This window comes from Vulpes vulpes, chromosome 12 (assembly GCF_048418805.1).
Source record: "Vulpes vulpes isolate BD-2025 chromosome 12, VulVul3, whole genome shotgun sequence".
Taxonomy (NCBI): Eukaryota; Metazoa; Chordata; class Mammalia; order Carnivora; family Canidae; genus Vulpes; species Vulpes vulpes.
In genome coordinates, this window is record NC_132791.1 from 122,951,309 (window position 1) to 122,975,668 (window position 24,360).

At 41.1% G+C, this 24,360-nt stretch overlaps 1 protein-coding gene across 1 annotated transcript in view; it reads right to left on the reverse strand.

The window, feature by feature from the left end:
* POU2AF2 (POU class 2 homeobox associating factor 2) overlaps window positions 1-18,360 on the reverse strand; it is a 36,024-nt gene extending 17,664 nt beyond the window's left edge. The window contains exons 1-2 of the mRNA XM_072729842.1: window positions 18,233-18,360; window positions 8,041-8,150 (exon numbers count right to left, since the gene is read on the reverse strand). Coding sequence (XP_072585943.1) covers window positions 8,041-8,150; window positions 18,233-18,242 — 120 coding nt within the window. The 5' untranslated portion in view covers window positions 18,243-18,360. The remainder of the gene's footprint in view (window positions 1-8,040; window positions 8,151-18,232) is intronic.
* Between the last annotated feature and the right edge of the window lie 6,000 nt (window positions 18,361-24,360).

The following is a 24,360-nucleotide window of genomic DNA, read 5'->3' on the forward strand; positions in this document are numbered from 1 at the left end:
CAACCCAGAAAATCTTACTGAAGCCAAACCACATTGTAGGATGGGTTCAGTTTATGAAAGTTGAGCTAAAAAATAATTTTTATAGCAAAGTTTAAGAAATCAGAGAAGAGTGTGGGTATTTCTTGTAATAGCAGTCGTATGGATTTTCTTGCACTCTTGTCTTCCGAACTTGGGGCTACTGCCCAAATCTTACCCTTCTTCATCCATGGATTCAATTTTACATACAAGTGTTCTGTTCTTAGTTTTGACAAGACAATCATGGCTGCAATGGCTGGGATTTCTTCCTTGAAAAGGGAGGGTATGGCTAACTCCCTAAATTTAAAGCATGGATAAGAAGTTCATAGTCTTCTTTCTTCTTTTAGCCTCCTCTTTGTTGTAGCATCACCATTAGAATATCAAAGAGAAGTAGCACAATATATAAATTGTCCAAGTTTTAGTAGGCTTTGAGGGGTACATCTTGATTAAAATTAGATTTTGATATCAGTAAAAGCTTCCATCTGTCTTTAGCATGAAACACTAAAAATTGGCTTAGTGTCTAGGAAATGAGACCATTGGTGGTCCACCTTTCTTCATCTTTTCTCAACCTTTTGTAAGAAGTTAAGAGCATAAGGAAATGACTCTCCCTTTCCTTAGTAGCTGTTATAGTTATCAGGAATATGCATATGAGTTTTTTGTGTGTGAAACTATGAAAGAATGCTGGACCCTAGGGAGACTGGGGGAGCATCTAAGAGGTGGATCACCAGAGATGGCAGGTCAGCTGAGCTGGTAAACTCTGCATTTCCCTGGGTTCAGGGGTCTGTCTCTTCCAGCCCTCAAAAGGGAACTGATACAATCTCTGCCTTGTCAAGTGGGAGAAGTGACATTCTACGTCCATTCTCCTGAGTGAGCCATGGGACACCAGCTTCTCAGGCAGCTAGGTAACATTAAAAAAAAAAAAAACAACCACACTTCATCAAAAGGCACAGCAAGAAAGTAACCCCTCGGCAAGAGCAAAAGGTCAGTGAAGTATGGGTTGGGTGAGGTAGGCCTAGAGATATCTAGGAGAGCTGCAGAGAAGCTTCTGCAAGGTCAGTGTGGTACTCTATGATTCTGGTTCAGGAAATGTTTTTCTCTTTTTATGGAGAGGGCCAGGTGCCAGGTGAGCCCAAGAGATCAGAGGTCCAGGAGTTGTGGGGAATGACAGAAAGGAACTATAGTCTGGAAGCAAGTTCTAGGACAGAGTTAGAGACAGGTTCTAGAAGGAAACCAAGAAGTTTTCATGTGTAGTTCCTTTGAGGATATCTGGCCAGCATAGAAACAGAGGGTGCTGGTTCTAATTCAGGCTGGGTGTGGCATCATCTAAACAATCTATGGAATCACTGCAGGGACAGGTGGATTGAGAGGGAGCAGAGGTCATGACTGAGACCCAACATCATGCATGGAATCTGAAGGGTGACAAGAGGACTGAGTGGAGGCCTTGAGGCAAAGTGGGGTTTCCAAAGATAGTTCTTCCTTGGACCAGAAATGTATATTAAGAAGATAGGAGTGCCACCATCTCAAGGCTGTTGGACTTCTCATTGATAAATGGCATATATTTTAAGGTATATAAGTGAAAATATTTATAACTCCCTATTTCAGAGCCTAGCCAAATGATAACTATTATTATGAAGAATTCTTATCTACCCCAGAGAGAACTGAGGTGACAGGAGCAGACCTAGGCTTCAAAGTCAGCACCACTGTGCCACCCATACCAATCTTTGACTAGACATTCAAGTTAGTGTCAGAACATTTGCATTCCACATAATTGCTCTTGTGCTTTACAGGATTTTTCTGTTCCCCGTTTCCCTGGCAAACTCAATTTGCGAAGTTCTACTTGAACTAGATGAAAGGGGATTTATCTTTCTCAGAACAAAGAGAGGTTCAGCTTGGCCTTGGAAGTTGGGGGATAGTCTTGTCCATGGGTGGGACATGTTCTGAGGTCAGGAAAAGCTATGGAACCAAATTGAATATTGAAACGGGAAGAACCTAACTCTCTACTTCCAGCCACAAGGACGCTGAGGGCCAGTGAGAAGAAAGGAGTTGCCCAAGGTCACCAAGAGCCAGAAGGAGGGGTTGAAACAGATTGAGGAAGGAGCCTTTTTCTTTTGGTACAGAAGAGATGTCTTGGATGTTATCATTCAAAGCTTCAGTGAAATTAAAGAAATCTTGCGATGCTAGAATATACAATTTCCGATTGCGTGTGTGTGTGTGTGTGTGTGTGTTTTTAACACTTCACAAGAAACCCAAATGTAAATCACAGATATGGACATCACAATGTTTCCACCCAGTGGTAACTGAAGTGTGCACGTGATTGGTACTGCAAAACAGCAGCTGGATATGTAACTAAACAAATCTCTAACTAGCAGGCTTGATAGAAGGGCAGACAGTTATTATGGATGGAGCTAGGCAATACACATCTGTCTCACAGTTAGAGTTTGGCCATCTCTCAATAAAGATCAAACACTTTCCATTATCTAAGCCATAAATGCACAACATGGTTATCCATTTACCTTCTGTTACTCCGAATTTCTCCATCAATATACACTACTGTCATACTTCATTCTATGTTGACAATGTTTTCCTTCCAGAAATAATTAGGAAATATTATTAACCAGGACACCCAGCTGACAATATGGCTTTATTCATGTGTTCTTGGCATGGAGATCTTAGCAGCTAATTTAAATGTAAGGATTTAGAAAATATAGAAAAATAAAGTAATTGTAAGTCATTATGACTTGGAAAGCAAATAATTGAGATAGATGTAAAAGAATCATGACAAATGGAAACAGCTAACTTTTGGTCTGTAATGTATATAATATCTACAATTCAAGACTGATATAATATAAATATAGTTCAGACCTTTCAAAGCAACCTAGAAATCTTTATGTATTTTCTTTCATGTTTATGTGGAATAGTAATCTAAAATAACTTTCCTGGATATTTCCTTATTGTTCACCATAGCATTTTGATGAATAAGCAAGATAGCTGTTCGCATGCCCATAAACCAATAAAAGAGACTGAAGAGCAGACCCTGATCCCAGGCTCATCGCAATCTCCTCCACACTGCCTGTTCTGCTGATAATTTTTACTCCAGCCTGATTGTCGTTTCCTAGTTAGTAAGTTAAAATTTTTTTCCCTCATGCCAGCTGTTGTGTACTCAATGATTTTCAATGAATTTTTATGATAGCTTAGGAAAAACTTGATTAGAAAGCTCAAGAGCCTGCAAATCATTCACTGAATTTGAAAGCAAAATGAAAAATTGTGGCTATTAGCCTTACTGCTTCCTCTTGTTATCCCTTTTTGTTCTTTACAATAGATAACTGAGAGTTCACTGAATTTTGCGAGGTTATTAACATTTTTCAATGATTTGCTTTTATGAAACTCAATTGAAATTGTGTAATTGAAAAAAAACAAGCAATAAAAGCCTACATCAAAAGTCTAATTATATGTATTTTTTGGTACTAGATGTGGGTGAATGGCTCATATTTTAAATATTCTGATAGAAGACAAGTAATGTAGTAAAGAATAACACAGAAAAAACTGAGAAGGCAAGAGAAAAACCATTATTTAAAACCAGATGTCCACAGTAATAGTGTGAAACCACAGGCTCATGGCTAGGACGTATAAAAGTGGTTTTAAGTCCAGTCTTTGGTGCAAATCTCTTTGGTGAAAGGGATTTCTCTCCTTTTCTTTCCTACTGCAATGATGTGAAAAACATTTCATGGTATCAAAAACAGATGTTCTTGAAGGAAATTGTGGTGAAGATGGATTAACAGAGCCTGTGTAAACTTATCAAAGTGTTATCATAGAGAGTGGGGCACCAATTTGGGCATCAAATGGACACTTCCTAAAGGATACTTCTCCAGAGGGACACACATTTCATCATATATGTGTATTAGCTTCCTAGGCTGCTGTAAAAAATTACCACAACCTGGGTGGCTTATAAAGACTGTAATGTCTGTCTGTACAGTTCTGAGGGCCTGGAGCCCAAAACAGCATTTCGGCAGGGCTGTGCTCCCTGTGGGACTCTAAGGGAGAATCTATTCTTTGCTTCTTCTAGCTTTTTTTTTTTTTAATTTTTTATTTATTTGTGATAGTCACACACACACACACACACACACACACACACACACAGAGAGAGAGAGAGAGAGAGAGAGAGAGAGAGAGGCAGAGACACAGGCAGAGGGAGAAGCGGGCTCCATGCACCGGGAGCCCGATGTGGGATTCAATCCCGGGTCTCCAGGATCACGCCCTGGGCCAAAGGCAGGCGCCAAACCACTGCGCCACCCAGGGATCCCCTTCTTCTAGCTTTTGGTGGCTGCCCACATTCTTTGACTTGTTGGCTGTGCGCCTCCAACCTCTGCCTCCTGACTGTTCTGCCTCTTGCTCTTTTGTGTGTCTTCTGTGTGTGTGTGTTTGTGTATGTCTCTCTCTCTCTCTCAAACTCTCTCTCATGAGGATGCATGTGATTGCATTCAGAGTAATGCAAGGCAATATCTCCTGGGATAATCTAGAGTAGGTACCTCCTCCGAAGATCCTTAACTGAATCATATATTTTGCCTAGAACCTTCACAGGTTCCAGGGTTTTGATGTGGGATCTTTGAGGGTCCGTTCCTTGGGCTGGCACCACTCTGTATGGCAGAGCTGCATGGGAGGGCCTCCAACCTCCTCAAGCTGGCCTCTCATTGCTTATTACCCATGCCATCAGTAGCAAAGTTTGAACATGCCTAAGGATGGCTTCCCCATCTGAACTTATTCAAGATGTTCAACTCACTGTTGCCTGCGGCACTGTCACGAGGAGGAGAAGGTAGGCTCGGTATTATCCATGCAATTAGGATCCCAAGTGCCCACCAGCAACGTGAGTCTCCATGATTCCTGCTCATCAGGTTGCATTTGCAATAGGGACAGAAATAAATCTTCCAAAGAATATTGTGTCTTTCCTGAGATATACAGATATTCTAGAATAGTGGTTAACGGGTGAAAGGGAAAATCAATTTATGGAGGTATTTTAAGCCAAATAACCATATTTTGGGAAAACATGCATTTAATCACTTAAATTTAAGAGGTGATTGGAGTAGGGATGAGAGTAAGATACTAGTGTTGAGACATCAGTTAATATACGTGACCGCATAGACAAGGCTAAGTTCAAGCTGCCTATGCACTTGATGCCTGAGAATAACTACCATAGTTAGGGCGGGCTTGCACCTTTCTTATCCTAGAATTTCTTGCCACATGATATATTTTCCTGTCTTCTGATTTTCCCTGTTTTCATGCGCTATGGCCCTTGAACGTGTCCTTCCAAAATCCATATGTTGAAATCCTAATGCCCAATGTGATGTTATTAAGAAATGGGACTTTGGGAGGTGAGTAGGTTATGAGGGTGTAGCCCTCACAAATGGTATCAACACCCTTATGAAAAAGCCCCCAGAGAGCTCCTTAGGCCCTTCCTCTATGCAAAGACACAGTCAGAAGCCAGCTGTCTGCAACCCAGAAGAGGTCCTCACCAGAACCTGTCCATGCTGGCACCCTGATCTTAGACTTCCAGCCTCTAGAGCTATGACAAATAAATGTTTGATGTTTATAAGCAACCCGGTCAGTGGTATTTTGTTACAGAAGACCAAATGGACCAAGATGGTGTGAGTCAGAGATTGTTCTATCCCAGTCCACATAGATCTGTCCCTTTTAAAGGAATATTGAGTTGGGAGCCAGAAGATTTGCCACCTGTTAACTGTGCAACCTGAGAACAATCACTTCCTGCATCTTCTCCATGTTTCCATCTGTGAAATGGGAAACCATGTAAATATGAATTTCACAGGATTTGTATGTCCATCCAATGAGACAACACACAAGGAAGTGTGCTTTAAACTGTCTTTATGTAAATAGTATTGTAGTCTTCATATCACATGGCATATCACATGCCACCTGGTCTTTCGTCTTTAGTCTAGTGCTTGGTTATGTGGGCTTGTATTTTTTAAATGTATAAATCTTATTCTTTTCCACTACATTATTTGGAGTTTAATGGCATAGACTATGTATTACATGTTTCTTGTATCCACTTTCACTGTAACACTGTCAGTGTCATTGGGCCAACAGAAATAGCTCAACAAATTATATGATATGAGGGTAGATATGAGAACGTTGGCTGTGTGAGGCTTGAACCCCTGCTCTTTGTCTAGAGTCAAGTTCTCAAACTCTGATGTGCAAAGGAATCACCCAAGGAGCAGGTTAAAAATGACCATTCTGTGGCTCCAGTCCAAAATCTCTATGTTAATAGATATGGAACAGAGATCAGGAATCTTAACTTTAAAATAAAATCAAACAATATGGTTTATTATGTTTATGTTGTTGTATCTTTTCACCCTCTCAAAAGAGTGAAAAAATAATAAAAGTAATAAATAAATATAATATATATAATAAATAAAAAAATAATAAAAACATATTATGTGATAGTCACAGATCTTAACCAAAATATGTTAGGTAATTTTAAAAAGAAGAATATAGTTATATTGACTATTTGGAAATACTATGCTTTCTTATCTTTTTCTTAATTCTATCTGGCATTGTGCCTTATCATTGTATGTATATATTGATGATGATGCCAAGGAATGAGTTAGAACCTCATTCACACTGGGCAGATCCAATATCTGTTCTTTTACTGTGTCTTTATTCTCACTGTGATTCCTGTCTTCCGATTGACAGTATGCCGAGAATGTCTGTTAGGTCTCACAATTCTGGCTGTAGCTGGGGCCAAACAATCCACGTTACCTTCCGTGAAGGTTCATTTGGAATGGACTCTGAATTCCCTCTCTCAGGCAACTGGGTGGCTCAGTCAGTTAAGCATCCGCCTTTGGCTCAGGTTATGATCCTGGGGTCCTGGGATCGAGTCCTACATTGGGCTCCCTCCTCCACGGAGAGTCTGTTTCTCTCTCTACCCTCCCTCTGTCCACACTCTCTCTCATTCTCTCTAATAAATAAATAAAATCTTTTAAAAAAACGAATTCCTCCCTCCCTTCCTTCCTCTCTCTCAAGAGACTAAACTGGTATGGAAATTTGTAATGCACACCCCCGATGACTGAGCAGGCACTGAGAAACACTGAACACACAGGGAGCCAATTATTCCGATTTTATTTTGATCAACTAAGCTCCATTTGTTGAACTAGAAGAAAGGAGGCACTTTAAAATAAAGGAAGACAGAGACGTGCAATCAAAGTTCTTGGATGGGAGGACCTAGAATCTGGAGTTGGTTCACTTGAAACATGTCTCAGAAGTTTGATCCTGGAATGGTGTTGAAACAGTCCTGATATTCTGAGCAGCCCCACTGGAAGAACCAGTGTGCCAGCCGCCATGCTAGGTGCTGTACATAGTTCCCACATTTGCTTTTGTGTCCCACATCCAGCAATGCACAACAGACGCTTGACATTCATGCTGTCACATTTTGCCAATAGACTAAGCAATCACAAACCCATCTTGATAGCCAACCAACCACTACTCCTATTCCAGAATCACTTTTGGAGCTCTGGGTGCAACTATTTAAACATTTTAAGCACAGGGTGGAGCTATTTATGAAGATATGGATGGTAGACAGAGGTTTCAGACAGAAGACATCTCTTACTAGGCTATTTCAATCCAACTTTGCATGCTATAGAGAGGATTTTTTAAAGTTGTCTCTAACAAATTTAGAATAATATGTTGATGATGGTTAACATTATCCTCACCAGCCGAGCTTTTGTTAATTTATGACTGGGAGAAATGGAAAAGTCAGGACATATCATCCTTTTATTGCCATTAGCTGAGATACCCAATAAGTTCACAGAGTTCTTGAAGGGCTTACTCACAGATTGACACCTGTACCATGATATTAATGGTAGTAATTATAAGTGTGTGCCAGGTCAAGGAGGGCTTTGCTATCGAGAATATCAGACTCAAGAAGTGAGACTTGGCGTCAAGGGAGAGGGGGAATAACTAACATTAAAAGAGGACTTAGCCCCCAAAGACTTCAGAATGAATTAAATTGAGACTTACGTTAAATCTTGAGTTATTTGTCTGCCTGGATCGTTTTTCTGCCAGTAGATCTTTGACTGTGTGCTTCACTCGCACGCCTTGATACACTCGTTTGCTGTAGTCTCCTGGGACTTAAGCAAATAGAAGTAATGATCAAACGTGGATGGAGTGATAGGTTAACCTCCCTGGGGATGTATTCAAGGGCTTGTCATTGTGATGCTGTTTGCTCATTAAAATTATAGACTTCTTAAATTTGAAGTGGCTTCAATAGAGGCCACTTAGTCCTCTTTCCTTTAACCGAAACTCATCTGAGCTCTGCTTATTTGGAAACCTCTCCCCCTCACCCCCCACTATTCCATCTTCTATACAACAGCTCTTCAGAGTGTCCTCTTTTTTGTACTCTGATTTGTCAAGATTTCTTCCAGGAAGGCTTAAAATTTATGCTTTAGTCACAAGATCAGGAATCGGATGCACCTTGAAATAATGCTTCTTACTATCTGATGCAAAAGTTAGATTTGCATGATTCAGTTTGCAGAGTGACAGCATTCTTGCCATATCATATTCCTCCTACTTGATGTGGGTGAGCTGGTCAACTGGACTGCTTTAAGATTATATTCTTAGGAAGAAAGCCATCTGTTTCTGTTTACTGCACCAAATTAAGCAGTTTTTCTTATTGAAAACACAGTCTTTCGACATGGGGAGTTGCTGCTTTGAAACTAGGCCAAGGGGGCAGCCTGGGTGGCTCAGCGGTTTAGTGCCTGCCTTAGGCCCAGGGCGTGATCCTGGAGATCCGGGATCAAGTCCCATGTTGGGCTCCCTGCGTGGAGCCTGCTTCTCCCTATGCCTGTGTCTCTGCCTATCTCTGTGTATCTCATGAATAAATAAATTAAAATCTTAAAAAAAAAGAAAAAAGAAAAGAAACCAGGCCAAGGATAAGGAAAGAGTCATTCATTCATTTAACAGGTATTTGTTGAGCACTTACCAAATATATTATTGTGCTCGCTGATTAAACTGTATTACTTCATTTGATCAATTTTACAAATGAAGAGACTGAGATCTGGGACTAAGTTATTTGCCAATGTCTCGAAGCTGCTAATTAAGCAATGGAGCTGGGATCCAGACTTAAGGACTGTAGCTCTCACAACTGGAAAAGCTTGCTATTTTTACCATGAGGAAATTACAGAGAAATAACAGATAGAGAAAAATACTTCTCTGAAATAATTCTGAAACTGGCAACACTGCTTCTAGAGATAGAGTTCCTTGTCACCATGGAAGGTCACACAATGACAGGAGGACATTCTTCTTGAACAAGTATAGAAGTGTTCAAGCACCAAATAGTAGTAGAACTGTAGGAACTATAAGATATTTTCTAAATCTGAAATCATTGTTCTGAAGTACATTGGATGGTTTCAATTTCTTTTTATTGAGTCATTGCTGGCTTACTAGCAATTTCAGCTGGCACGGAATTCGGCATCCATGTGCATGGCAGAAGGAACTCCCATGTATATGTGTAAGCATATCACCCAAAACACTCTCTAATCTGGTTAAATTTGTAGATAGTCTAGGACCTACTTGACTTATAAGTCAAATTTCATTACAAAGAGAATAAAAGGAAGGAAGAAAGGAAAGAACCACAACCCAAAGTGAAGGTCAAGTGGCCCATGGGGTGGAAGAGGCTACTGGCCCAGTAAGCAGGACCTCCATGATCACATGTTACTCTGGTCCCTGACTGGAGATGATCGCAGCTTCTTAGCTCCAGTTTCTTTGTCTGTAAAATCTCTCTGTGGCATTTTATAAGATAGGCATATAAAAGTATGCTGAACTACCAAGTTTTACATAAAATGTGTGTACAAAATGAAGGAGAAAAAAAAAATCTAGGTTCCAAGGCAGTGTATTATTTAGTTCAAATGAAGGGACACACAAACCTGATTTCAGCAAAATAAAATTATTTGAATGGTCCTTTGAGTCTATGTTTGGGAGGTTCTAATTTTGCTTTATATATCTTTTAATTAAAGAAGCTAGAAGTATTTATTTTAAATCAACTTCCAAATTTTTAAAAATATTTTATTTATTCATGATAGATGGGCGGGGGGGGGGGGGAACAGAAACAGGCTCCATGTGGGGAGCCTGATGCGGGACTCAATCCCGGGACTCTAGGATCACGACCCAGGCCAAAGGCAGGCGCTAAACCACTGAGCCACCCAGGGATCCCTTCAACTTTCAACTTAAAGCTTGATGATATTATGTTTGTTCCAAAGGAATCTAGGTGCTCCTTCTAGAATATACGCGATGCCTTCATTTTTGGAAAAGCGTAGGGCCACATTTACTCATCAATGATTTATCGAAGCATTTTCTATGTGTCAGGTACCAAGTCAGGACTGGGGATACCAAATAATTTGCTATCTAGTGGTAGGAGAGAGACACTTAGACGGTAATTTTAATGCAAAGGTGCTAAATGCGACAACAGAATTCTGACTAGGATATTCTGAGAAGCATAGATGTGTCAACTCCTTGTGAGGGTGGGGAGGGCCGGGGGGGGGGCAGGGGAATCCAAGCTGGAGGGTGGGCCATGTGGTGATGATAAAGTGGGCAAGAACATTCCAGGCATCGAGGACCTCAGGGGCAAAGTCCAGGAGGCAGGAACAGAGTGAGGTGTGTGAAGGAGGAAGTGAGACTGGAAGATGAAATGAATAAGCTTTGTCATGAAATTTCTGGTGGGCAAAGGAGTTTGGACTTCATTCTGTGGACAATGAGTCAGTGGAAGCTTTTAAGCAAGGTAGCAATATGGTTAGATTTGCATTTTAGATAGACTTTTCTAGCAGCTATGTAGAGGGTGGATTTAAGAATCACAAAGCCAGGGCAGCCTGGGTGGCTCAGTGGTTTAGCGCCGCCTTCTGCCCAGGGTGTGATCCTGGAGCCGGGGATCCAGTCCCATGCTGGGCTCCCTGCATGGAGCCTGCTTCTTCCTCTGCCTGTGTCTCTGCGTTTCTCTCTCTCTGTGTCTCTCATGAATAAGTAAATAAAATTTAAAAAAAAAAAAAAAAAGAATTACAAAGCCACAGGGAGATCAGTCAGGAGAGTTCTAGAAGAATTCAGGTAAAAGAGAATAGGTTTGGGTTTTTTTGTGGTTGTTTTGGTTTGTTTTTGTTTCTATTTTTAGAGAGGGACAGGAGGGAGAAGACAGAAAGGGAGAGAGAGAATCTTAAGCTGACTCCACGCTGAGTGCAAAGCCCAACTTGGAGCTCAGTCTCACAACCCTGAGATCATGACTTGAGCTGATATCAAGAGTCAGATGCTTAGCCAACTAAGCCACTAGACCTTTCCAAGAGATAAGGGGTTGTGAGTAGTGGTAGACAGGAGGGCAAGGAGCAGACATTTGAAAATTATTTAGGTATGGGAGAGAAAGAAGAGGGAAGATTCAAAGGTGATTCCCAAGTTTTCCTCATGGGATTTGTCTGGGTACATAATTTTGGAGCCATCAAGATGTGGTGGTGGTAATGAAACGAGGAAAGAGGATGGAATTGCCTGGGGGAGTGTTTGAAAGGTAGGGTCATGTGACAGCACACATAGAAACAATACCATGTGTCGGGCACACCAGGATAAGCAGGTCAGGCTACTCCCATGGCCCCAAAGGATCAGTATCTTGGAAACTCCTATGATGCCAACTCTTGACACACTGGTTGGGAATTTCTGGAGAAAATAGTTACAAGTAGAAGCCTGGGGAATGTCCACATTTGAAGCATTGTCAGAGGAGGAAGAGAGAAATGAAGAAGATAATGAAGAATAGTTGGAGAAGAATGGGGCAAAACCAGGGGAGTAAGGCATCCACAGAATTCGGGGGAAGAGACTTCAAGAAAGAAGGGAAAAGTATGGGGGCACCTAGGTGGCTCAGTGTTTGAGCATCTGCCTCCAGCTCAGGGCATGATCCTGGGGTCCTGGGATTGAATCCCACATCGGGCTCCCAGCAGGGAGCCTACTTCTCCCTCTGCCTATGTTTCTGCCTCTCTCTTTATGCCTCTCCTGAATAAATAAATAAATTTTTTTGAAAGATTTTTTTCCCTACGAAAAAGGGAAAAGTAAGAAAGGCAGGAGAGAATGGTCCAGGAAGATAAGGATGACAGAGCATCCACGGCTTTCGATTCAGTGGTTGGTGTCAACCTTAGCAAGAGAAGCTTTGGAAGTATAGCTAGAAGCCAGACCATAATGCCAAGGGCCAACCCAGGGATGGAGGTTTCTTCTTGATATCTGAATGAGAAAGGGAAGCAGGAGTTGGATGATAACTGGAGAGAGCTACAGGGTCAAGGAGAGGTTTGCTTATATTTTTCTATCTATATACTTACAGGTGACTGAGATTTGAGGATATTTGAACAGATCAGAGGAAGGGATTAAAGATTTAGGAAAAGGGGAGAGATTGATGGAAGAAGGTTGAAGATGAAGCAAGAAATTGGAGGCCAGGTCATAAGTTGGCTCTCAAGCCCTGAGACTAGGATGAGGAAGGGCCAGAGAAGAATGGTGACCAGGCCAGGTGACCTGGCCGGTGGCTGGGACAGCTCTAGTGCACCCGGAACAGCCTGGAGTAGGAGACAAGACAAGACAGGGGGCAAAGCCAGATACACAGGTCAGAGTGATCCAGAGCACTCCAGGGATCCTCAAAGTCTGATTCCTGGACCAGCAGCACCAGTTTTGCTAGGAACTTGCTAGACATGCTGATTCTCACGCCCTAAACCAGATGTACTGAATCAGAATCTTTAGGACTGGGGCTCAGCAAGCCATATTTTAATAAGCCCTCCAGGTGATTCTGATGTTTTCTGAAGTTTGAGAACCACAGGTATACATAACAGTGAGGACTTTATAGGGTTCCTGTTCAGGTGGGGGCCAACTCTAACCTGGGGATTCCTGGCTGAGTGAAAAGGGGAACATCTGGTGATTGATGGAGTGGATGCAGGTCTGAGAAAGAGGGAGGGGTGGGAACAGACAAGGTCCAGCCTGGATCCCTTGTCTGTCTGCAGACAGTCTTGGCTTCACTTTTTCCTGAAGCGCTTTTTAATTGATGATTTCAGTCTGATTCTCATCAATTTGTGCTTTATGTGTATGCCAAAAAGCCTAGAAGAAATACACCTCTTTTAAATAAGTTTAACAAGTAACCACATGGTAATTACTAGAGGGATAAAGTTCACGAGATGGCAAATAACCAGATCAAAACTCTGAAGTTTTGTCATAAACAATCAGTCTTATGTACGACTTGGCACCGACTTAGTGCAAAGTACCAGCCAAATGCTACAGGGGATGCAAAATAAGTCTAGAACGTATAGCAGATGTCCTCAAAGAGATCCCATTTCAGCAAAAGAAATGAGATATTCACATGTGAAAGGGGAGGGTGGGGAAGAGCACACTTTGGGTGGTCGGTGACAGTTTTGTGGGAAGGGATGTGATTCAGGTTGGACTCACAAGGATGTGGATGGGTTAGGAGTAGGGACAAGGTCTTGCGGGCATCAGGCCTGGCATGAACAAACACAGAGACAGGAAGGAGCAAGGCACATGTGGAAAGGGTAAGGAACGATAATGGGAATTAATGGGTTTATAATGGCATCTCCATGTAGATAAATTTCAAATAGATATCATTTAGCCCAGACCTATCCCAGCCGGGCTGTAGTCTTGATTATCCATCTTCACTCGGATGTCCAGTAGACATTGCAAACTCCGCATATTCAAACCTACATTCCATTCTCCCCTCCACCTCTGCTTTATCTGGAACCCTCCCTTATCTCAGTAGGCAGCATCTCCAGCCTTCTAGGTGCTTGGTCCCAAAGCTATAGGCATCATCCTATCATCCTGGGTTCTTCTCTTTCTGTCCTACTTCATAAATGTCCTTTAGGAATTCATGATGGGGCTACCTACAAAAGAGATCCAGGAGCTGCTGACTTTCCTCCCACCTCCCTGCTACTAATATCTGGGTTTAATCTCTCATCATCTGGCATGTAGATTACTGCAGCAGCCTCAGAACCCTTCACCCCCAGTCCTGGTCTATTGTCAGTCCAGAAGCCAGAGTGATGCTTTAGAAAAGAAAGCACAATTGTGTCACTTCTCCCCCCAGAACCATACAATGGCTCCCCATTTCACTCAGAGTAAAAGCCAGAGTTCCTAGAATTGCCCTATGGAAACTTGTTCCATGATACTGCTGATCTCCCCTCCATAACTCTCCCCTTGCTCTCTGTACTCTCGCCAGTCTCTGAAATGCACAAAGCCCATCACTTCTGCCTCAGGACCTTTGCGTTGGCTGTCCACTCTATCTGGATTATTCTTCCCCTGGTTATCCACATGGCTATGTGCCCTTGTCCCCTTCACATCTTGGCTCAAATGTCATCTTTCTAATGAGAACATATTTAAAGTTGAATCTGTCCCATAAAATATTCCTAATCCCTCTCACTCCATGTTACTTTTCCTTTCTACATAGCATTTCTCACTTTATAATAACTTATATAATTTCTTTATTTGCTAACTTTTATTGCTTACTTGCTAGAATGGAAGCTCTATGAGGGTGGGAATATTTGCCTGTTTTTACTCAGTGAAACATCTCAAGTGCCAATGCCTAGAATGATACTTGAAATACATTAGACTTTTGTAATTATTTGTTGAAAGCATCCTTTTGGTGGGGTAGGGGGAAGGGCATGGTTAAGATTAATGGACATGCTGAAAATCTTGAAAACCAGAGTATAAAAAATTATAATTTATGTTGTAGGTGATGCAAACGACTAAACCTTTTGAGCAGGAGAGTATTGTGACTTTGACATCTTGGGGGAAGATACAGAATACTGTTATGGAAGATTAGTCTGAGGATGAAGCCTAGGATGGATTGAAGATGAGGAAGCAGGAAGGATGGAGAAAGGTAAAACAGAGGCTAACCAAAAACAGTGGAAATGACAAGGAAAGCACAGATTTAAAAAGATACTCAAAAGAACACACACACACACACACACACATGCAAATGCACAATAAAAAAGACCACCAGGATTTAGAGGAAAAAACAAGGAGACAGGGAAGTTTTCATGGGGGAAATAAGAGTTCAGTTTTGAACATGTTGACTTTGAGGTTGTGGGGGCATCATCAAACTAAAATATCCTACAGATAAGATGGGGGCTCTGAGTAGCACTTCTAAGAAACACCTTCACGACTAGAATAATTAAAATGACAAAAATAAAATTCTTTGAGGAATTTTGTAGCAATAGAAGAGTAGACATCAAGCACAGAGCCTTGGAAGCCACCAGGTCTGATTCCCAGGGGAAGGCAGGGGCAGGGCAGGTGGGAGCGGGGACGAGAGGTCAGAAATGGAGGTTTGTAACATAGCAGAGCTTTAGAATCAAGGAAGTGCAAAACAGAAGTAGAGAAAGGAATAATCGTTGTTGTCAGAATCTGGCACCTAGTACATGCTCGATAAATATTTGGGGAGGAAGCAAAATGACTTACAGGAAAATGAAGGCACAGAAAGACCGTAGGGTTTGGAAAGGTGAAGATTTTCAGAATGTGGGAGACAGCATTTTCTAAGAGGAGTGGATGAGATCCTTTCTCTAGGGCTTCATGGGGACTGAAGTCTGCTCTGAAGCAGTGCTAAAAAAAAGCAAATACTTCATCTGACACAGCACAAAAAGTGAATTCAAATAAAATTTAATTAAGCAATGGAACTTGGTACAATTGCTTTAAACTATAGCCCAGAGTATTCTCCATGTTTTGAAAATTCTTAAAGTCCCTTAAACCTGTCCTGCGCTCCTTATTTAGGGAGGAGTTAAAAATTCTATCGGTATTCCTTTTCTCAAACATTTCTTTCCTCTGGTGCATTGTGTCTATTTAAAGAATCCACACCTGCAGAAACCAGGAGATGCTTAAGAGTTTTTATTCAAATACTCTGGATACAAACTTGCATTCAGATCAGTTGTTGCGAAAACAAAGATCTGTGTTTCCGGAGAGAAAGCACAAGCAAATTTATTAAGGAGAATCAACTTATCCTTTAGAATTTGGAAAAAAAATGTTATACTTCCGTATTGTGATTATGCATATGCCGCCAGTTGTCTCAGTCACGTCCTCTCCTTACTGCTATTTATTTTGATAAAGAATGTGGCACTGAGGGGGGCACTTGACGGGATGAGCACTGGGTGTTATTCTGTATGTTGGCAAATTGAACACCAATAAAAAATAAATTTATTATTAAAAAATATATATATAATAAAAACAAAAAAACAAAAAACAAAAACAAAAACAACAACAACAAAAAGAATATGGCCCATAGTATTCTTAGGGGTGCTGTTGCTTTATATTGTTTTTGAAAATTAAACATTTTCTGCATCAAAACAAATGCATGTATTCTGAAATTGAATATTTGAAATGTAGGTGGTTCATAAACTATTTTTAGTTATTAAATATCAAATACATTTATGGTGCTCATTTGAAGCCCTTTCTTATTTTACTATTTTTGATGATACTCTCTGGGATCTGTTTCCTTGCTTTCTCTAAACAGGTGCTTGCTCTCTAAGGAAAAGGAATAGAGACAGTTTGAAACAAAGAAAGGATAAAACAGAAAACGATCCCATAACTTTAGGAAAGAGCAATTCAAAAATACAACAAAAATATTTTGAGTTGTACATTTGACAATGGAAAAATTAAGATGATAGATGACGTCTCTCTGAAAGGTAGTCCCTCCTAGTATGGATGGGCACATTCCCACTCAAGACAGATTAGAATAAAACTCCGGAATGATGGATTATTGGTGGATAGGGTCCACATTTGTTCCATTTCTCTGCCCGTCAAGGGAAGTGCCCAGAATGAGGTCCTGAATGGTCTGGTATCAATATGGGGTGCCTGCCCACCCTCTGGCTCAAGTGCCTCCCTCTCTGCCCCATGGACCTAAACAGCTCAGCCTGCCTTGCTGAGGATGAGAAAGCCCTCACCAAAGGGAGGCAGATAACCATGGAGGGATAAAAAGTGGTAGCTTTACACACATTAGAGACTTGGTGTTTGTGCTTCCACTTCTGATCTGCAGACTTGATGTCATGTTAGTTTTATTATGGGAAACTTCCAGGAGAATACAAGGAAAGGCATATTCCGCAATCAATAATACCATGCGCAAATATTAATTACTAAGCAGAAATAATATATATTATTTTTGAAAGCTTAATCTGGAAAGAAAGATGGAAAGTTTTTAAGTGAGGCCAAATTAGGAGTTTGGTTCGCCCACCCTGCAGGCACCCACAGCCCCTTCCCCCTGGCTACCCTCCTCCCACCCGAAGTCTCACAGCTGATCCAAAACTCAGCACTTTGGTCAATTACCAATTTCATGCTGCAGTATGTAGAGGCTCTTATGTGATGACTCTATCATCTTTTTTGAGATCAGACTTTGAAGAGTGGGGGCATTTAAAAAATATTAATTTTTCTTTCAAGGCACTTTACAAGGCATTTTTGAAATACTCTGGCATTATTTATTAACACTTAAAATTCTATTTTTTCATCTCAAATTTGTTCCCAAACAGATGGGTTTTACTCTATGCTGACACTAACATCTGTATCCTCAGAGTGAACAAATTGGGAAAGATCTATAGACAGTTTGAAATCATGAAATGGCAGTTTAGGCTCTTCCTTATCACATGCATGTGGGAAGTCCTTCATCCTTAGACTAAAAATCTGAAACAGGATGCATGAGTAAAAGATATTTCAAATTCTATATAGATGTGGATTCTCCTCCTACACTTTCCTTACCACTGAGAGCTTACCAGAAGTTATTTCATTTAACACAACATTTTGCTATACTGGAAAGGAAGGCTGGAATACCTGTTTCCATTTTATAAAAATAATGTTCAGTAGAGTTGATCTTCCAAAATAAATACCTGCCTAACCTCTAGGCAGCAAAAGTAAACCTGACAACCAGTAATTAAATGTGACTAGAAATTATGAAACTGTCACCAAGCATTCTAAATTGTTGGTCTCTTGTCTGTGTGGTTTTTAAAAATAGTTTTACATGTTTTAGCCAGAGTTTCAGGGTATTTCTTCTTGTCTGTTGCTTTGCATTATGACTTTGGAATGTCAGAAATAAACATTAGGATTATTAAGGTTTTTTTGTTTTTTTTTTTGTTTTTGTTTTTGTTTTTGTTTTAGTATGTGTCCTGCTGAAGCGAGCACATTAAGGTTTTCGTTAAATAAAGCATTGCAATAATTGACATCGACTCACCACTTTCCATTCTGGATGGTTCTGGTGAATTCCCTTCTGAGCCGCAATGTAGGCTATCTGGTGAATGTCGTGTTCTCCTTGATACGGGATCCCAGACTCTGGCAAGGTCAGCCTGATCCTGATGGGAAAGGCTCCTGTACATGGTAGTGATGCTTCTGAAATGACTTGCTTTAGATTTGATTAAATGCAAATCCTCTGGTGTCTGTTTCTCTATAATTTGCATCCCCAATGTAGATTGTATATAAGGTACTATTTTCCTCCCCAAGAAGATTTTTATTTAGTAACAATGAGTTTCCATTAGGAACAGACTCTCTTAAAAGTTTATTATGGAAACAAGGAATCCATTATTTGTTTTGTGAATAGCAGTGCCATTTTCTATTTCTTTAATTTAGAGTCAGGTTTTAAAAAATAGTGCATATGAAAAAGCTTCTCTGTCCCAGTAGGAAATATAGGTTTTATGTCTGTAATATGTAGATTGTGGGTATATAATTTTTAAAAGCTAGGCATCTTTCAGATATAGATAGAATTCTAGGCAGAAAAAAATCAAAATTAATAGAAAATGAATACATTTTAATACAATTGGACAGCCTTATTACATATAGAACATAAATATATGATCCAAACCAGAAGCTCCTAAATCTGACAGTACCTCAGAATTAGTGGTGGACCTAACAAAAATACCCATGCCCAGCCACATCCAATTCTAATTCAGAAGCTTCTCAAATAGGGTCCAGATAGCTATATTTTAAAACAAACTTACTGGGGCACCTGGGTGTCTCAGTCAGTTGAGTGTTGGACTCTTGGTTTCAGCTCAGGTCATGATCCCTTCATTGTGAGATCAAACCCAATGTCAGGCTTCACGCTGCGCGGGGAGCCTACTTCAGATTCTCCCTCTCCTAAGATGAAATCAGAGAGGGAGACAAACCATAAGAGACTCTTAACTCTAGGAAACCAACAGGGTCACTGGAGGGGAGGTGGGTGGGGGGATGGGGTAACTATGTGATGGAATGAGCACTGGGTGTTATATGCAACTGATGAATCATCAAATTATACCTCTGAAACTAATAATACACTGTACATAATTAAGTTTAAAAAATTCTCCTTTTCCCTCTCCCTCCACCCCTCCTCCCTTTAAAAAATAATAAAAAAATAAAACATACTTAATAATTTTTTTGAGAGTGGTCTTTTTGAGGAATATTCGGTGTCATGAACTCCTCTAGAACGAACCAAAAACAAAAACAAAACAAGCCAAAAAACCCCCAAACCCCAAACAACCAAATTTTTGGTAATTTCTGACATTTCCCTTATTAATCTTCAAGGACCCATGATTGCTGCTTAACCTAATTTTGGTTCCATTTCCTAGTCCTGCACAGAGTTAGTTTAGTCTGGATTGGTCTGAGACTTGGAATTTCAGGGCTTGAAGTAGGTAGGTATCATCTGGTAGTCCTTCAACCTGGCTCTGTCTCAGAGGCCTTCACCTCATTTCAGATCAGTGGAATCTGGAGGTTTCCTGGAGGTCCCCAGAGGTCCCCGACACGGACTTAGAAGGTCTGCAAAGTCTAAACCAATTTCATTAACTATTAATTTTTTTTCTCTTTAACTCTCTCATTCTCTCGTGAAAGTACAGAAGAGTTTTCTAGGGCCGTGTCACATGATATATGAAAGGGAGATCATGGCAGATATGGGAGCATCTAGTTGTTTTCTATGAAGACAGACATTCAGGAGAGATTTGCAAAATTGTAAAACAGTGCCACTCTTCTCAATAACTTTGTTTGGGAAGCATAGTTATTTTTAATTAAAATGTTATTTACATCAACATGTAATGGTTCATTGTTGTTATTTTAAATGAATAGTAAATATATTTTCTTAATCCTTAGTTTTGATTTTCAATATAAAATATATATACGTGGATATAAGTCATATTTTAAAAAGCTCTTTGATGTCCTCCATAATTTACAAGAGAGTAAAAGGGTTCTGAGACCACATGGTTTGACACCTGATCCTATGGAAGAACATCTACAGTATAAATGAGTTTCTAGAATGTTCTAACAAATTTGAAAACATTGTGTTTGCGCTTCTCTTATGGGGAGAATTCACCTCTTATGTCCTTCACGTTTCTAAAAGAAAATTAAAAAGACAAAATTTGGCTTAATTTCCTAGTTTCTAGGTTTCCTTTTCTCCTTTAAGTGAATGAGAAAAGGAAGAGCCATAGCCACACTGATCATATAGCCCCTGTGATTTGCATTCTTTTCCAAGCAGGGGTCATCCCAATTCTTTCTTACTCTGCTAACCAAATAGCTCTATGCTAAAATAAAATAAACATTATTAAGTGAACTTTACTATCTCTGCAATTAATTCCCCAAGCATGTTGATTCTTCTCTGCATTGCACTGGAAGATTTTAAACTTTTTAGGTAGAATGGAACCATTTTAGAACACAGATATAACACGCATTGCTGATAGAGTCCAATCTTTCTTAGCACAGTGTTCGATCATAGGGCCTGTCATACCTTTCATTGTGTCCATCATTTCTTCCCTCCACAAAGTCTCTATCCCAGTGGTCCTGCACCCCCTGCCTTGGCATCACCTATAGTACTTAGGAAATATAATCTATCCTAGATTTGCTGAATTGGAATATCTGATGATCATGCCAGCCAATCAGCATTTTAAGTGAGCTCCCTGCCCTCATATGATTCTTAATAAGTACTGAAGGCTGGGGGCGGGGGCCCTGCTCTAGCTGTAAGTGGTGGTTTTCAAATAAGTCGTCGACTTTCATATCTCTCTGTTTTTTGCATGCTCTTAAATTGGAGCACCCTTCTTTCACTTCATGTGATTAAAATTCTACAAATCTTTCAAGATGCATTACCAATGCTACCTTCACCAAGATGAATTTAATGGCCCATTTCATGGTGCTTCTCCCTTGACTGTCTCTAATGGCACTGATTTCATGCTGCTTTCCATGCCGGGTCAGTGGTTTGCATATTCATCCCTCATCTCCAACTGGATCATCTTTCTCTTCTTCTCAATATTTCCACAGCATTTAGCTGTGTTTATGGTCCTGTGCACTAGTAGGTGCTGGGCCTGGCCTGCAATCAAATCCACCAGAAACAACAGTTTCTGGGTACAAGCAGCAGAAAAGATAAAGCATATAAGAGGGGATTCCATTATTTTGCATGATAAAGAAATGTTACCATGAGTATAATCTTTCTCTTTCCATGAGCTGAACATACCACTGAAGAGTTTGTAACCATTTATCTGTAGGCTGGTCCTGTATCCAAAACTCAAACACATAATGATTTTCTAGGGGAAAGTTAATGTAGAAATGTCCAGAATTCTGCAGAGGCATTTGGGATATTAGATGTCATTGGAAAAGCTGGAATGCATTGATTTGCAACAGGTACTTGCTTCCACTATCAAATACCCTTTGTATGCTTGGCTGTATTTGCATAGAATTCCAGAATTGTTTACAGAGAATTAAATATACTTTTAAAAAAAGATCCCAGAAAGGTTGTTTTCTTATTCCAAGGAAACAAGTCCTTGCATATTTGAGTGGATGGCTGTTGCTGGAAGGGTGTGGGTTGGCCATAAGTTTGGTCTGCTTGCTTCAGTTGCTGGTGGGTTTAGAAACATGGTGTGGACATAGGCAGGTTGTTGGGTCAAAACAAAGCCTGATGATGGTCTGGGGCAGCCTGTTAAGAAGGAGGGTGAAATAAGATTATGTTTTGGTAGAATAAACACAAATCCACATAGCACAGGCACAATTAGTATTTGTCTCCTTTATCTTGTAGTGGGAACACCCCTCAGATATTCCAGCCACAATGTTTCTGTATCAGCTTTTTTATTCACTCCAGAGCTGGGCACCTGCTGTGTGGGTTTGGTAGCTCCTGACAATTTGGCAGGGGCTTCACTGATAAATGTGCTACAAAGGTAGTTATGGTGGGTGAGGGTGTACAGGGCAGGTGTGAGGGACCCAGAGCAGGCATGCCAAAGTGGGGACGAAGGCACCTTCTCTTTCCCCCCACCCTGCCTTTATTCTTGTGCTTTCCTATTGCTCTGGCCTATCTTTGAGGGATGGTTGAAAGGAGCAGATGATCTGGTGGTTGAACTCCATTGACAACACAAAAGAGCCCCACGACACCTTTATTACAGGGGTGCAGGAGCAGAGGGAGACAGAGGAGAAATGTGCTAGCAAAAACACATGCCTCGTAAATGGAGAAAAGAATGGGCATTGTGACATAATAAGAAATATATATTTCTTGGTTCTTGACAGAGCTCCTAAAAACCTTTGTAATTTCCTGAATGACAGGGGTGCTAGGAGCATTTTGTTTTTTCTAATATTGGTCTTTGACTCAGGTTCCTGGCCTAGAGCTCTTAAATCCCTTGGAATTTCCTGGATGACAGGAGCATCTTTTGCTCTAAAGGGGACTCTAGGTGGGCTCCTGGGTAGCTTCAGGATGGGGGCTTGTCATCAGAAGACCAAGCCATGATTAGAAGCTTGGAACTTTCAGCTCCCACTTTCAGCTTCCCTCCCTCTGGGGAGGGAAAGGGGACTAGAGACTGAGTTAATAATCGATCTTGTCTATCTTGATGAAGTCTCCATGAAAACCCCTAAACTACATGGTCCAGAACACTGAAGGGTTGGGGAACTCAGCGAGGTGCTCAGAAGGGGGCACCTCAGAGAGGGCACGAAAGCTTCCCACTCCTTGGCTTATGCATCTGTTCCATTTGATTGCTCCTAAGTTGCATCCTTATGATAAATCAGGAATAATAAGTAAACTGTTTCCCTGGGTTTTGTGAATGGTTCTAGCAAATTATTGAAACTAAGGAATGGGTCATGGGAATTCTTGATGTATAACCTGTTGGTCAGAAGTACAGGGGTCAATCTGTGACTTGTAATTGGCATCTGAAGTGGGGGGCAGTCTTAAAGGCCTGAGACCTGTGGGGTCTGCACTAAGCCTGGGTAGTTAGTGCCAACACTGAGTTAAATTATAGGACTCCCATTGGCATCTGCTGTGAATTGGAGAGTTACTTGTGTGAAAATCCACACATTTTGTGTCACGAGTGTTGTGAATAGAGAAAGAAGAAACCTGTCTTTCTTTTAGGCACAAGCAGACACCTGCCCCAGTGGGCCCAGTAAACTCTCATATGCAGACAGATGTTTCTTTTCTCCCTACACTTGGATGGATGTGGAGACTGCTATGGCTCAGGGTGGCTGTGTCTCCTCCTGTGGCATGAATGCAGGTTACAGGGTTCTGCTTAGTTGAGGGGGTCATAGTGATCCTGATGAAGACTGAGCAGAGAGGAGGGGCCATCATAGTTTGCCAAGCATGAATGCAGATGGCTCGAAGCAGACCTGACATATAGAGAAGGGCAGGGAAGGTAGCAGATAAGGCCACTTGAAGGCAGGTAACTTGTCATTTAGAAAGAAGTTCCTAGGATGTGTAATGAGGGGACCTGGCCACTTATCATCCAGTCCTTCTACATGTGGCCAATTTTATGGCCATAGCTTTTCCTTCAAATCTGAAAATAACTGGTTTGCAAATACTCTGGCATTTGGGCACACAGAAGTTCAGTTCAAGAATAACGTGGAGGGGGATGCCTGGGTGGCTTAGCAGTTACGTGTCTGCCTTCGGCCCAGGGCAAGATCCTGGAGTCCCCGGGATCGAGTTCTACATTGGGCTTCCTGCATGGAGCCTTCTTCTTTCTTCCTCTGCCCCTCTCTCTCTCTCTTTCTCTCTCTCTGTGCCTCATGAATAAATAAAATCTTAAAAAAAAAAAAAAAAAGAATAACATGTGGATAGACTGTTTCCACTGCAGGGGACACTGAACAGGCAACTTGTATTCCTCAATTAGCATGGAAGAAATGCAGTCCTGGATCTGCTGGGTCAGAGAAAAGCTATTCAATGAATCCTGGTGTTTTGATGGAGGCACATTGGAGCTTGAGGGGTCTGGAGACCCCGCTCTGCACCCCGGCTACTCTGGCAGCAGGACGTGCTTCTGGGGGAGGCTGAGCCATAGTCATAAGAGAAGGTGAATGATATGGTTCAAGAAACCTTCGGGCACACAGTTATTTTGTTTCTCAGACTGTACCATCCTATGACATCCACTGGACCGTCCAGGAAGCATGAGA